Source organism: Brachionichthys hirsutus, chromosome 20, assembly GCF_040956055.1.
Source record: "Brachionichthys hirsutus isolate HB-005 chromosome 20, CSIRO-AGI_Bhir_v1, whole genome shotgun sequence".
NCBI lineage: Eukaryota > Metazoa > Chordata > Actinopteri > Lophiiformes > Brachionichthyidae > Brachionichthys > Brachionichthys hirsutus.
Genome location: NC_090916.1, coordinates 724,890 through 740,226, shown reverse-complemented (window position 1 = coordinate 740,226; position 15,337 = coordinate 724,890). Strand labels below are relative to the sequence as shown.

General features: G+C 49.0%; 1 protein-coding gene across 1 annotated transcript in view; it reads left to right on the top strand.

The window, feature by feature from the left end:
• Window positions 1-13,322, top strand: part of nt5dc1 (5'-nucleotidase domain containing 1) — a 39,470-nt gene extending 26,148 nt beyond the window's left edge. The window contains exons 8-12 of the mRNA XM_068753923.1: window positions 1,432-1,529; window positions 5,584-5,705; window positions 8,998-9,171; window positions 9,940-10,108; window positions 13,210-13,322. Of these exons, the coding sequence (XP_068610024.1) occupies window positions 1,432-1,529; window positions 5,584-5,705; window positions 8,998-9,171; window positions 9,940-10,108; window positions 13,210-13,322 (676 nt within the window). The remainder of the gene's footprint in view (window positions 1-1,431; window positions 1,530-5,583; window positions 5,706-8,997; window positions 9,172-9,939; window positions 10,109-13,209) is intronic.
• Window positions 13,323-15,337: the final 2,015 nt, after the last annotated feature.

The window sequence follows — 15,337 nt, the reverse complement described above, 5'->3', positions numbered from 1 at the left end:
GCAGTCGTAGAGGGAGGCACGGTGGCGCAGTGGTAAGCGCTGTTGCTTCACAGGTTTGAATCTGACTTGTGGCCTTTCTATGAAGAGTTTGTATGTTCTCCCCGTGTGCCCCCCCCCAACCGATTCAAGGAGTTGCTTCTCATTTCCTAAACATTTCAAGATACACATCCTGTGTTCGTGGAAAAGATGTTGGTCTGTTTGAGAAGGGTCAAATCATTGGTGCATCTAGCAGACGGTGGGGGGACGTGGGGGGACGGTGGGGAGCACCATAGGAGGGTAGGGTGTATTCCACCAGGGCTTCTATTGGCGGGGCTTGGGGGTCTGGAGTGTTGGATCTGCCTCTTGCTCCCCCCTCTCCTTCCCACAGTGATGATAATAATCTGTTTCCCTCCGTGTGGCTGGGTGGGAGCCGGGCTGGGCCCACGCCCCCTACGCTGCTAGCGTCCACTCCTCTGGCGCTGCTCGTCTGGGTTAGATGGTGGCCCGTGCCGCTGCGATAGCCCTGGCCGTCGGCCCGCGCTCTGGGGCCCTGGGCTGGTTCGTTGGTGGGTGGCCCCTGTAATAACAACAACAAAATCTAATTTATTATTAGGGACGACATTTCGTCAGCGTCTGCCTTCGTGTGGCATTAACCCCTCCCTGAGCGATGGAAGTAGAGATACGGCTGTTACTCTTGATATTACTTGGATAGTTTCACCCCCATTAACCTGCAGCAACTAAGTGTGGCTGTTGCCTCATCTAAACCGTGCAATTGTCTCCTAGACCCGGTCCCAACTAAGCTACTTAAAGAAGTCTTCCCCTCAATTAGAATTGCTTTGCTAAATATAATTAATCTATCATTACTCACAGGCTATGTACCGAGTCTTTTAAAACAGCGGTCATTAAACCGCTTATCAAAAAACCAACACTGGATCCTGATTTCTCGGCTAACTATCGACCAATTTCAAACCTTCCGTTCCTGTCAAAGCTTCTAGAGAAAGCAGTTTCCAGTCAGCTGTGTGAATTCTTACAAGACAATCAGTTATTTGAGGTTTCAGAGCTCATCATAGCACAGAGACAGCATTAGTTAAAGTCACCAATGACCTTTACTAGCGTCTGATAATGGACTCGTCTCCGTGCTTATTTTATTAGATCTCAGTGCAGCCTTTGACACAATAGATCATCAGATAGAACAAACACCATCGAGCTCTCAGCACGCTAACTGAAACTTAATGCTTGTGTCTCTGTGGGACTGTGAACAGCCCCCTGAAGATGTTCACTGTGTTAGTCGAACCATTCCTGTACAAACACTGTTCATTACTCCATGTCCTCCATCATCTGCACAGACGGCTGAGATTCGCTGAGCTGCTTGTGTTTGCTATCTGGATGCTGTCCAGACATTGTTCTTCACGCAGCTACGTGAGGTCCTTGTTGTTTCTCTGGCTGTTACAGGAAGGACTTTGAAGAGCTGTTTGATATCATCATCACAAATGCCCTGAAGCCCGGTTTCTTCTCCTTGGTGCCCCAGCAGAGGCCCTTTAGGACCCTTGGTGAGTTCAGCCACGCTTCTCTAATGCCTCACTTCTCATTAGATAAATCCTATATGGCCTTGTTAAATCACGGATGTTTAACCAGCAGGGTGCAGGTGTGTTGTTGTGAAACTAAATTCTGTTTAAGTAACCGCCACTGCTGACTTTAGACCAGGTGTTTATTGGTCGGTTGTTTAATTTCAGAATCAGAATATTTCAGCAACAAAACTCAGAAATAAAAAATTAGCAGTATGCCGGTGGAGCATTAATAGAAATATAAAAGTGTAGTAGTAAACAAATAATAATAAAGCAATAGAAGGTTACAATGATGCATTGTATATCTTAATTAATTCTGTGCCATTAACATCCAAATACGTTTTTTATAACCCAAACATTCATTTCCAAACCTGAGATTGATAACTGCCTCTCTTTAATGGCCAAAAACTCCGGAATGGGAAACGGTATGAAAGAGGAGACTTTGATCTTTCATTTGGTGCGTTCGGAGTTTGCATAGTCACAGTACAGAATATTCTGAGGGGCTTTGAATATCGGGCAAAATGAGCGAACACTGGGGCACTCGTCAGTGTCATTGTCCGTGTGCTCCTTTGTTGTACCAGGAGCTGATGGGGGGGGGGTTCCAGAATGCTTCGTAGTTTCTGAAGCATCCTTTTCTCCATCAATGCCCCAGCACACCCCAGCAAACAGGATGGACTAGATACCCTCAGTCTGCTGCCCCAGCACACTACAGCAAACAGGATGGACTAGATACCCTCAGTCTGCTGCCCCAGCAAACAGGATGGACTAGATACCCTCAGTCTGCTGCCCCAGCAAACAGGATGGACTAGATAACCTCAGTCTGCTGCCCCAGCAAACAGGATGGACTAGATACCCTCAGTCTGCTGCCCCAGCAAACAGGATGGACTAGATAACCTCAGTCTGCTGCCCCAGCACACCCCAGCAAACAGGATGGACTAGATACCCTCAGTCTGCTGCCCCAGCACACCCCAGCAAACAGGATGGACTAGATACCCTCAGTCTGCTGCCCCAGCAAACAGGATGGACTAGATACCCTCAGTCTGCTGCCCCAGCACACCCCAGCAAACAGGATGGACTAGATACCCTCAGTCTGCTGCCCCAGCACACCACAGCAAACAGGATGGACTAGATACCCTCAGTCTGCTGCCCCAGCACACCACAGCAAACAGGATGGACTAGATACCCTCAGTCTGCTGCCCCAGCAAACAGGATGGACTAGATACCCTCAGTCTGCTGCCCCAGCACACCCCAGCAAACAGGATGGACTAGATACCCTCAGTCTGCTGCCCCAGCACACCACAGCAAACAGGATGGACTAGATACCCTCAGTCTGCTGCCCCAGCATACCACAGCAAACAGGATGGACTAGATACCCTCAGTCTGCTGCCCCAGCAAACAGGATGGACTAGATACCCTCAGTCTGCTGCCCCAGCAAACAGGATGGACTAGATACCCTCAGTCTGCTGCCCCAGCACACCCCAGCAAACAGGATGGACTAGATACCACAGAAGCCACAAGCCAGAGCTTCTCATCGCCAGCCATCACAAATCACATTTAGAAAAAGCTCATTTTTTACAGGTTTTCGTAGAACAAACTAAAATCATAGTATGGAGGAGGAAAAAGAGATCTCAAATCCATTTCCTACATAATGAGGGTGCTGGAAGGCACCGCTCTGTTTTCCTGCCACCAGGAACACAGGCTGTGTGAAGACAGAGTCATCCTCTCTCTCTTTCTCCTTCTCTCTCTCTCTCTCTTTCTCTCCCCCTCTGTCTCACACACACATTCCTTTGCCACATTGGCAACAACAACGAATCGGCATCTGCTCTTCTTCTGGAATCCCCAGATACAGACTTCCGTCTTTAGTCAGAGCGATCACTTGTTATTCTGCTGTCTTAAGTTGCTCATTATCAACCCTCAGGGTCAGAGAGGATTGGCTGGATTGTTACCTTTTCTCCTCAAATTCACTTATTAAAGCTCATTAACACATTACCCGTCCACCGTCTAACAGACATTACAGACAGTCTCAGCTGTCTGCAAATGGTGAGACGTCCATTTTCTCCAGATCACCGTCTAAACTAAAGGGTTTCGTTCGCTCAAAACCAGAAAGGCTGAATTCTTCAAATGTCATGTGGAAACACATTTTGTTCACGGTTGTGTTGAAGGTTAATTGTATTGGTTAAAAAAAGTCTGAACAAAGGATGAAAAATATAGAAGATAAATAAAGAGTAGGGCTGCAGTGAATGCCTTCACTTCACGCCACCGGTACCTATCACAGTTTCAAATGAAAAATTAAATGTTTTAATTAAATAATCTTTCCAACCAATTCAATATTTATTCTATCTAAAGGTTCCACAGAAGAAGACCAGTGCCAGATGATGAGCGTGTTTGGGCTCTTCATCATATGCGATAGATCCCCGTGTTTCATGACTGATCTCAGGACAGTCTACGGCTTTTATCAATATTTAAATCAATTATATTTATTGAAACATTATAAACCTGTCAGGCATTCTCCTTTCACAAAGCACTTTACAGTTAAAACTACTGAAACTACAACTGCTGTTAGCTAGCTTAGCTGGTCATCGTTCACTCCATGAGATGGTTGGAAAGTCCTCATTTCTTTATGGATATGAAATTATAAAAATTGACTTCTTACAAAACTATGTAAGAAGTAATTCCTTTAAGATAAATTCCAGCGGTAACTTCAGATCAGACTGAGTTTACAACTGTAATCAGAGTAACTTAAGGCGGTGCAACGAGCCTCGGGGGTGAGGCCTGCAGCTGAGCGCTGTCCGCTCAGTGGAAGAGGAAGCTGAATCCGTCTTTTTGACCGTCTGCATGTGCGTGTTCATGAACTCAGCCGACAGGAAGGAGCAGCTTGTGATGAACGATCGTTTGACATGACCCTGCAGAAACCTCACCGGATCTCCCAGCGAGTCTTCATCCGTCACGTTAAGCAATGGCAAACAACGTAGTAGTACATCGCCTAACGCTGTTCTCACTCGTATCTGAAGATGTGTTGCTTTTCATCAAGGTTAAGTCAAATGAATCGTTGGTGCTAAAAACACGTTACATAGTGGTCCAGCCAGACACTGTCACTGTGCTGTCATGCTGGCAGGACGGGCTTTTGCATGGACTTGTTTGAGTAAGCAAGGCCTGCCGTCCACATCAGTCCCTCCAATCCTGAACTCAATGGTTCAGCACTAATAGCACCTTCACAAACATGCAGGGTACCTACCACGTGCACCAGCGCACCCCAAACCGCCACGCAGGATGGGTTTTGAGCTGTATGCTGATAACAAGCCAGATCCCTCTCCTCTTTTTTCCCCCGGAGGTTGTAGTGTTCTGGAGCTCTTAAAAACTCTAACCCCCCGGTCATTGGACTTTTCTGGAATCATTCCACTGACAGACTTTCATAGTTTTAAGTCTTTTATTCAAACATAAAACTTGTTGGCAACATGGAAACCCCTCAAGTCCTTACTGACGGCGTGGGTTTGACGTTTTGCACGGCTGAATGCATGCTCACATCACTTTTTGAAGGGTAAATATGAAGTGTTGGACGTGTTCCTGCCTGACACGGTGCACAGAGGTTGCCGTGGATGGATGATCTGGACTCAGTCGCCACTGCTCTGCTTTCACTCAGCCTGGACTTCCCTTCCTCTGCTTATGTTCGCTGGAATGTTGCATGAGGTCACGAACCTCAGACCTCTCGGTATGGACGGGGAATACGCTTCATGGATTTTTATCACCTTTCTTCCGCAGAGACGGTCTATTTTAGCTTGAGATTAGCAGCTATATTAGCGCAGTAATACAACATCAGCATTGTAAAGCTTTGCAGCTTACTCTACTTACATGAACTCTGTTGATCTCTTCCAATAGCGGAAGGTGTCCCAGTAAAATGAATGCTGTTACATTTAATGCATTTGGGTTGTGCCACGCCGATCAGGCGTTTGAGGTCGTCTCATCTATGCCATCCATCCATGGATGAATGGATTAAAGATGGTGTCTTCATCCTCCCCCTGACCCCCTTTCTCTCCTCTAGTTAGTGACATGGAGGACAGTGAAGGGCTGCCATCCCTTGACAGGCCGGGCTGGTACTCCCAGGGCAACTGGCTGCACCTCCATGAGCTACTCAAGACCTTGACGGGGAAGCCAGAGCCGAAGGTAGGCCACCTTCCTCGTACTGTGTATTATTCGAGCAAGCCGTCAGACCTCTGGCTGTAAAGCCCTTCAGGTTTACTTCAAGGAGGACTCAATCTCTAGTTGCTGGCAGAAGCTGCAAGAAATGAGGGTTTCACAGGAAATCAGCTCGGGGAGATTGATGAAGAGGAGGAGCATGACAATGGACAGGACTGCTGAGTGCTGGGCGATCGCTGATAAATCGCTTCAGACCTCTATATGTACATGACGTGCTTTTGTTTTTCAGTGAGCTTAGCTCGATAAAAACAGCATCCACTGTTTGCTACAGAGATAAAATTGCTCATGTTTTCATGACATCAATTTGTTGATACAGTAAATAAAGTAACTAAATAATGGAAACACAGTTTGCAACTGTGTTGTTGTTGTTTTTTTTACCTCATCCCTTCAAGGAATAATCATGCAAATCTTGGTGAAAACACGAATGAGTACTGTGTCTAAGAGTAAAGTTATTGAATATTGTGTCGTGTCACTCTTTGCTGTTGCAGCGGTTTTGGAATTTGCAGACGGTCCCTTCTTTAACTCCTCTCTCGAACCATCTCTCCTCTCTGTCTAACACATGAAGCGTCCTGGACATGAGGGAGACCAAACAGAGACACACGCCTCTGGCTCAGCTCGGAATCCCTGAAAAACGGGGTCGAGAAATCACCAGGGAGATCGCGGGTCCTCGTGGGTTTTCTCCAGTTCCCTCCCACCTCCAAAAACATGCAACTTAAGTGAATTTGCTACCCCGAATTGTCCATAATGTATGAGTGTGTGCGTGAGCCGTTGTCTGTCTGTGTGGCCCCGCAATCCACTGGAAACGCGTTTGCGTACCCTCCCTCCGCCCATAGCAGGCTGGGATCGGCTCCAGCAAGTCCTGCGACACGCAGAAAAGCAGCAGAAAGTGGATGAATGAATGGAATTGGTTACGCCTACATCCCTTAAAGTGCTGTTAGGTTCAGGCCAAAAGTTCCATCCCTTAAAGTGCTGTTAGGTTCAGGCTAAAGGTTCCATCCCTTAAAGTGCTGTTAGGTTCAGGCTAAAGGTTCCATCCCTTAAAGTGCTGTTAGGTTCAGGCCAAAGGTTCCATCCCTTAAAGTGCTGTTAGGTTCAGGCCAAAGGTTCCATCCCTTAAAGTGCTGTTAGGTTCAGGCTAAAGGTTCCATCCCTTAAAGTGCTGTTAGGTTCAGGCCAAAGGTTTGATCCCTTAAAGTGCTGTTAGGTTCAGGCTAAAGGTTCCATCCCTTAAAGTGCTGTTAGGTTCATGCCAAAGGTTCAGGCCAAAGCTTTGGCCACCAAATGCGTGTTTGCAGCAGGTTATAGTGCTGACAACATTTGGAAACAACATGAAACATGCAGGTATTGATGATTTCTATGGGACTAAGTAGTAGACCCCCCCCCCCCCCCCAAGCTTGTGCTGAATGCCCCCTCTGTTCTTAGCCACGTGGAGAAAGCGCTCCTGGAATTCAGTGTCAACCTGCACTTAGAGCTGCTTTAAAGTGTCCTCTGGGTTGACCAGAGCCCCCCCCCCCCCCCCCCCCCCCTCCCCTTTCACCTGACGGGGCTCGTCTGGAGAGAATCCGAGTTTGTTTAACTAAAGATACTTGGTCATAGTTAGTACAAGTAGTATTAGTTAGCTAGTTTGTAAAGCACATATTGGAACTGGGGCTGCAGCAATCAATTAACGGAGTAATCAAATAAGAAATACTGCGTTCGTAGCAATAGTAATATACAAATGAGAAAAAAGAGGTCTCTGAAATGAACCACAAATTGTTACCCTTTTTGAAATGTTTTTTATTTTCTTGGATGAACATTTAAGTGCAAACATGAAATCATAAATGTGCAGACAGAACTGAACTACTGTAGACTGACTGCACTTTACATTCACACCAGTGGGGGGCTGCCGCCATGCAAGGCGCCACTGGGAGCACGTTGGGGCCGGGATCCGAACAGCTGACCTACTGGTCCCTGGGCAGCCCGCTCTACCGAAGCCGCCCCGCATCAGTTTGACACGAGTCAAACTGCTTCTTGAACGCGGTTCACTTTTCCAGCAATGCTGACTTTGGCATCGACATTGCTGCTGACTCCTCCCTGCAAGCTAGCGGTTGCATTAGCAGCCAGGAAGCAGTGCATGTTTCCCGGGTCCTGCTCCACACTGACTCTCTTCTATTACTTGCTGCCTCCTCTTCCTCCTCCTCTCCTCTCATGCATCCTCTTCCTCACTAAATATTTGTCACGGTGATCCCAGGACTGCGGCTGCGGCGCTGCTGAGCAACGAGAGAACGCAGAGATCAGCTGTGGGAAGTCTGGAGGAAATGCGATTCCTGCAGCCCCCTCCCCACAGACCTGGCCTGCAGCAGCCCCCGTTAGAACGCCCGTTTGTTTACGAGGGCCGGGCTGGCACACAGCATGACTCTGTGAGGGGAGGGGGGGGGACGCATGGTCCAGCTACTGGAATGCCTCACATATTTAAGTCCTCTGAGTCCTGTCACGTGTGTGGATTGAGTCAGACACGCCGAAGAGACATCTGTCCTTCTCATTCCTGGTGCACAGAGACGCTTCACTCGGGACGGCCCGCCTGGGACAGACAACCTCGAGAAGAAGATCCCGAAAGAGTTCAGATTAGTTAGAAATCAGTCGTCCAGCCTTATGATATTTGGATTTCTCGATGGGAAGAGGACTTTGACTGGACTGAAGGTTGGACGTCTTCTCTGCAACAGCATCCATCAGGAAATGTGCAACAGGAAATGTGCAATGGGGAAGGCGGGGGTCGGGGGGATGTGCCTCCCTCGATGACTCTTTCTCAGTAAAAGTAGCTGAAATGACTGAAAGCAACAATATGAGTCATCATTGTGATGCACCCATAACCGTCTATCATCATCTTCTTCTTCTTCTTCTTCATCATCCTCCCCAGCTTTACAGATCAGGACGTAGAGTTGCCACCCAGGAGACTGCGTCCCTCTGTGGGCCGTGCCCCGTCCCTCCACAAAGTTTAACTGAATGCAGTTGTTGTTTTTTTGTAGTGAAAGAAATTTTGAAGAAGGATCTTTTTCCCAAAGTCGTCCCCCCCCCCATTCAAGGGGAATAAACCCAAAACAAATGGGATTGAGCAGTCTGAGCGATGTGCACCTGGATTTCCTGCATGTTAGTGAAGCCTGCCTCGGCTTGCTATGAGTTGTGTCTGGTCTACTGCTTCCTGGGGGGGGGGGGGGGGGGGGGGGGCTGTTACGAGACCATTTCAGTACATTTCTTTCCTCCCTGTCCCCTTTTGCTGCAGGTTGTGTATTTTGGAGATAGCATGAGGTCCGACATGTTCCCTGCCTGCAGCTTTGGGAAGTGGGAGACGGTGATGATTGTGGAGGAGATGGAGGGGGAGGGCGTCCCGAAGAGCGACGCTGCAACGTCCAATGAGGCCCAAGTGGAGCCGTCGGAGAAGAAGGGAAAGTTTGAGGTAAATTCAGTGAAGCAGATGTTTCCATTTAGCCCGCCTCCAATCCCCAACCCCCACCTCCGACTGTGAGCGCCCTCCCCTTTTCCTGGCCATACTCACGCATGCCCTTGAAGTTCGCCACGTTTTCTGTGTGTGTCTGGGCTCCTGAGAAGCGTCCGTCAGATCAGCTTCGGTCATGCCAGATGGCGAGGTCTCTGATGAAATCGTGATGTCGGCGAGGGCTTCCTGTTCCCGTGGCGATCTCGCTTTTCATCGTCAGCATTATCTGAAACACGCAGGAAGTGCCGCAGTGAGCGGACGAACGATTGGCTCCTTCTGCTTATTGACTCATTTCATCGGCGTTGAATCGGAGTTCTGCTTCAGCACGTTTTCAGACGTCTCTCACACGCCGCTTTTTGAAACGCACATTTAAACGTATTTGGTGCAAATCTCTGTGGATTTGATTCTGTTTTCATCACCTCTTTGAATCCTTCCCCTTTAAATGAGATGACAAAGCTCTGCACTTTATCTCACCACTTCCGTTTTTAAACACTGCATCCTGTTGCCAAGACGATCACTGCTCATCAGATCTCATTGCTCCAGTACCATGACTGATGAGTGCAGCTCAGAAATGACTCGCGTAGCAGAGCGTCTTGATTTAAGGACATTCTGATGCCTTGCTGTCCTTCGTGTGCCGCGGGTAGAATTCCTTTTTCCATCTTTCAGGTCTGCACTTGTCTGAAAGTGAATATTTCCACTCAGTCATGTGGTGCTTGTGTGTCTGAACAGGAGCAGGGCATGAAGGCTCCCTCCGCTGTGTCCAAGCAGTGGGGCTCCTACTTTGTCGACGCACATCGAAGCGCAGGAGGAGACGAGGAGAGCCACAAACTGACCTGGTGCTCCCACTGCATTCACAAATACAGCACCATGGCCATCCCGAGTGTGGAGCACATAGCAGGTGAGTGGGAGGAGAGGCCACGCGGTGCAATGTCCAGCAGCCGTGTCTTCTTTACCCCTCCTACTGTCAGCGTGACGCTTCACCAATCACCCCACCCCCAGGCAAGTGCAGCAGGCAGGCTAAGCTACAGCAGCATGCCAGCATGAGCGACTTCATTCTTATCTGTTCTGTTTCACAGATCAATAAGACCTTTGGCCAAATAAACAGAAAATGTCAGTCTGATGTTTATTTATTTAACAATTATTGAAAAAAATATGGCAAAGTATCAAAGTCGGAAAATTAACAATTCAAGAACCGCAAATCAGACAGATTAATGTCACGATCGTTGTTTAGTCACAGCAAGAAAAAGAAATTAAATCCAGGACTTTTTTTTCCTGTTTTTTTTACAAAGTGTACAAAAAATGAACCCACGAAGAAAGAAGAGAAAAAGAGAAGAATTAATAATGAAAAAATATACAAATTGAGCAAATATAAAGAGAGGCTCCATCAATCATAAGAAAAGAATGGAAGTGATTCAAATAAAGTTCAGAAGGGCTGCCATTAACTATAAAACGTAGAGGGGAACAGCTGTTAAAAATATCTCGTCTTTTAATTTTTGAAGAGAAACGTAGCATCCCTGAGCCACTGAGAGCTGGAAGGAGACTTTGTGGATCTCCAGTGGATGAGAAGATGTCAGCGAGCGATAACCTCCGATTGGACACAACTGTATCTGTTGGAATCTTCCGGATGACCGAATATGGGGAGAAGCAATTACTGTGGCTGAAAGCACTTTGGAAATTATGTCAAAAAAATTTATTGGCACAAATAAAACATCAAGTCAAGTTGCAGGGTGAATTCAATTCAACTTTATTTCTACAGCGCCAGATCACAACAGGAAGTCATCTCAAGGCCCTTTACAGGATTACCAGGGAAAGACCTGCAGGGAAAGACAGAACCCAACTTGACCCACAAGAGAACCTTGGAGACGGAGGCAAGGAAAAACGTCCCTTTAACAGGCAGAAACCTTGGACAGAACCTATAGGCTCATGGGTCTGACCGGCTGGGTTGAGAGAGAGAGTGAGAGAGAGAGAGAATATTTTGAAAGAGCATGCTCCTCAGGTTTGGGTTCATTTACACCCCGAAACGAAGAACTTTAGAGACGGTTTAGCCGTTTGTTGACATCAAGGCGGTGGTGAAAGTGCAAAACGCCTTGAAAGCACCAAGCATCAAGCATCACCGCTGTTACAGGCAAATCACGGCGCCTCTTCAAATAGTGAAACCACGGCCGCCTTTCAGGCGTGACAGAAAGAACAGCAACAATCCTGCGTGGATTTGCTGACTCACCAGCTGCTGCCTTACACGCCCCCCCCCCCAGACATATTCATGCACACTGACAGCAGACAGTCTACTGTGATTGCTTCAAAGCAGCAAACATTGTTTGCGCTGAACTCAGTTCTGTCAACGTTGTGTCATCCATCAGCGGTATTCAGGCTGGGGCACATTCCTCACGCAGTCCGCGTCACCCAACAAGATACAGGGAGCACAAACAGAAGTTCAAGATGCCATGGAATGTTCTTTACATCGTCAGGACTTTAGCGCAGGTGAACTCGGAGGAAGACTTCCAACGAATGTATTCAGCAGCGGCTGAGGGAAAATGCTTTCATTGGCCAGTAAACCATGAAGAAGACTCCTTCGCACAAGCATGGCGACGAGATCAAAATGGTTCCGGCGTCCTCGGTTCAGGAGTTCATTTTGTTGCCATTGTCTTCCTGTAAACGCATCCATATGGTCCACAGATCACGACTCAGGATGTGCAAACACTGGAAAAGAGTCTGGCTTTTAAAAAGTCTCCCTCCCCACTTCAAAGAGCATCTCCAGCAACTGAACGCAGGCATGTTCAAAGCGGGGACTGGAGGCCACACAGGTGTGTTTTTCACTGCTCCTGCTCTGTCTCGCTATCGCTTCCCTATACATCTCCTTGTTTTGACTCTCCTCCGACCTGCCATTCTCTCTCTCTCTCTCTCAACCCAGCCGGTCAGACAGATGGCCGTCCACCATGAGCCTAGGTTCTGTCCAAGGTTTCTGCCTGTTAAAGGGACGTTGTTCATTGCCTCCGTCTCCAAAGTTCTTTCTCTTGTGGGTCAAGTTGGGTTCTGTCTTTCCCTGCTAATCCTGCAAAGTACCTTGAGATGACTTCCTGTTGTGATCTGGCGCTATATAAATAAAGTTGAATTGAATTGAATTGAAGTTAGCATGAGCGCCAACTGCTGCTGCCACGAGGGATTCTGAACAGGACTGTGATTGTAATGAAAGGGCTGCTGAGGGTCATGAGCAAAGACCGGTCCGCTCTGTGGCTGCAGCATCCGGGGTCACGTTTCAACCAGATGGCCCGGTGACCCGCCATCCCAGCATCCGACGCCATCTTTTATCTTAATGCGTTAATGTCGTTTCGTTCCATTAGTACACAAACCCAGTCACTGGGATAGCATTAGCTTGTAGCAGGCGAACGTCGCTGCTGGGTCCAGGAATGCGAGAATGTCTGGTTTGAACCCCCTGAACACGCCTTTAAGGCGCCTCGATATCAGTTTGGTTTCTGCGTAAACACAAGTTCACAGAACTGCCTGCCCCTCTGCGGCGCGTTAGCGGTTTGCTGACCCGCGCACGGCGCTCTGGGCGCGCGTCCAGATGCGTTGGAGCAAAGGTGGAGTCTTTATTTGCTGCTTCTCTAATGCTCATAGAAGAAAAGCCGTCCGCCTGTGTTGCACGTTTTGGGACTGTGGGAGGAGGCCGAAGCACCTGAAGCGGAGCCGCAGTCAGGGGGGGGGAGAACGTAACCCCAACCGGCCCCGGGTCCAGACCCCCCCGAGGCTGAAACGTCTTGCTTGTGTCCACGCTGCCTCCTGCAGAACACCTCGGATTCTGCTTTCCTCTGACATCATTACGTCTTAAAATAACCGTCAGCAGAGATCACGCTTCCCCCGGGGAGCCCCCGCCCCCTTTACAGAGTGATCAATAGCTGTGTGGTGAGGGTAGACGTTTCAAGCGGGGGGGGGGGGGGTGAGGAGGTTCCCCCTTGATGCTTTGTTCTCATCGATGGGTGAGCAGCTTCCGTCTCTTTCCAGATCTCCCTCTGGACTACAAGTTCCCGAGGTTTTCCCCGGACAAGCCCTGCACCGCCGGCTACTACCCCAGGCCTCCGGAGTCGCTGCTGAGGCGCTGTGAGAGCTCGTCGTAACGAAGAGAGGCGTCCTCCCCTGCCCCTCCGCCTCAGGAGGGGAACGCGCCTTCCTGTTGGCCTCCATGTTTGCCACCCGATCCTCTGAATGTACGCCCGTCATCACGCCTCGCTCTGAACATTGTGTTCATGGTTACGTGTGGAACGCCACACGGCGAGCGTGGGAGTGTCCGCGTGCAGTAATCCTGAGATATGTAGTGTTTTTATTGCCTGCTGTTATTCTCCGGTGTAAATGTAAACAACTCAAACGGTGTCTCCGCCCATCAGGTGATGACCTCCAGGACGCTCACTTTGTGTGTCTCCGCCTCTGTGCCAGTGTTTCTGTGCAACACTCTTCTTTTCATTCCACGTCTGTGCTGTTTACGCCAGTTGTAAGGTTTGTTCCGTTTACTCTACGCTGGAGTCGTCGTTGGGGAAGAACCGGCGCCGTGCTGCCCTTTGCGTTCGCCGTTTCACAAAGCACACCTTCTGGGTGTTTCATGATCAAGCATCAAAGCTTTCGTTGTTTCCACGGGGAACAAACCCTCAATCCCACCCGAGCACCGTTCACGGGGTTCTCCTGAACGTTCTTCCCTGCGTCCTGATCCCTGCGATCCGCGTCCAGTTGGAGATTCTTGTTCTCGTCGTCATTCTTTGCATCGTGTTCTGGTCATTATTCAGGTTGAAAGTGTGACTGTCATTTGAAACGCTCCGACGTTCAGACACGCTAATGTTCGGTTTCTTTTCCTTTAGAACGAGTTGAGAACGCCACCAAGAAAGAGGTGCGTCGGCGAAACGTAGCGTCCCTTTGTGTCTCAACACACACACAGACACACACACACACACACACGCACAGACACACACACACACACGCACACACACACGCACACGCACACACGCACTTCTGCTCCACAGGATCAGGGGCTGACTTTAGCATTGGGACGGGCTGTTTACTGCAGCAGCCATGACTCTGTTCTCACCACTGTCCTCTAGTCCTGTCCTTTGCATCGTCCTCCCCAACACCAGCCACTCTCATGTCCCCCCTCACTACGTCCATGTCTCTTCTCCTGGGTCGTCCTCTAGTCCTGTCCTTTGCATCGTCCTCCCCAACACCAGCCACTCTCATGTCCTCCCTCACTACGTCCATGTCTCTTCTCCTGGGTCGTCCTCTAGTCCTGTCCTTTGCATCGTCCTCCCCAACACCAGCCACTCTCATGTCCTCCCTCACTACGTCCATGTCTCTTCTCCTGGGTCGTCCTCTAGTCCTGTCCTTTGCATCGTCCTCCCCAACACCAGCCACTCTCATGTCCTCCCTCACTACGTCCATGTCTCTTCTCCTGGGTCGTCCTCTAGTCCTGTCCTTTGCATCGTCCTCCCCAACACCAGCCACTCTCATGTCCTCCCTCACTACGTCCATGTCTCTTCTCCTGGGTCGTCCTCTAGTCCTGTTCCCTGGCAGTTCCATCCTCAGCATCCTTCTACCGATATAGTCCCCGTCTCTCCTCTGGACATGTCCAAACCATCCTAGTCTGTCCTCTCTGACCTTGTCTCCAGTTGTACTAAATTAATTGGAGCAGGCTCTGCACCAGCTCTCATCCCTTTAGGTCACTATTTAGAAGTCTAATTGTATCTGGGTCGATTCGGATCATGTGTGATTGTCCTTCGTCGGGTTTACGCCTGTCAGCGTTCACACCATCGGTTAGTGTGTGTGCGTGTGCGTGTGTGTGTGTGTGTGTGTGTGTGTGTGTGTGTTCGCCTCATGTTGAATTAACCTGGGGTCTTGTTTTCTGTCCAACAAAGGGGACGCTCCGTCCTGTGTCCCGCTGTTGAAGTACTGTCCAATAAATACAAATGTTCTACAATTTTCTTAAATCTGTTTTTGCACTTTTTGAGTCCAAAAGACGACGCTTTGCAGTGCGAGTGGGGGCGTGGCCTGTTCCTAACTGCCAGTCAGCAAAGGATCAGTCATTCATTCAGACAAAGCAGCGAACACAAGAGGACCTTTAACATTCAGCGTATTGAGCTGATGATGATCA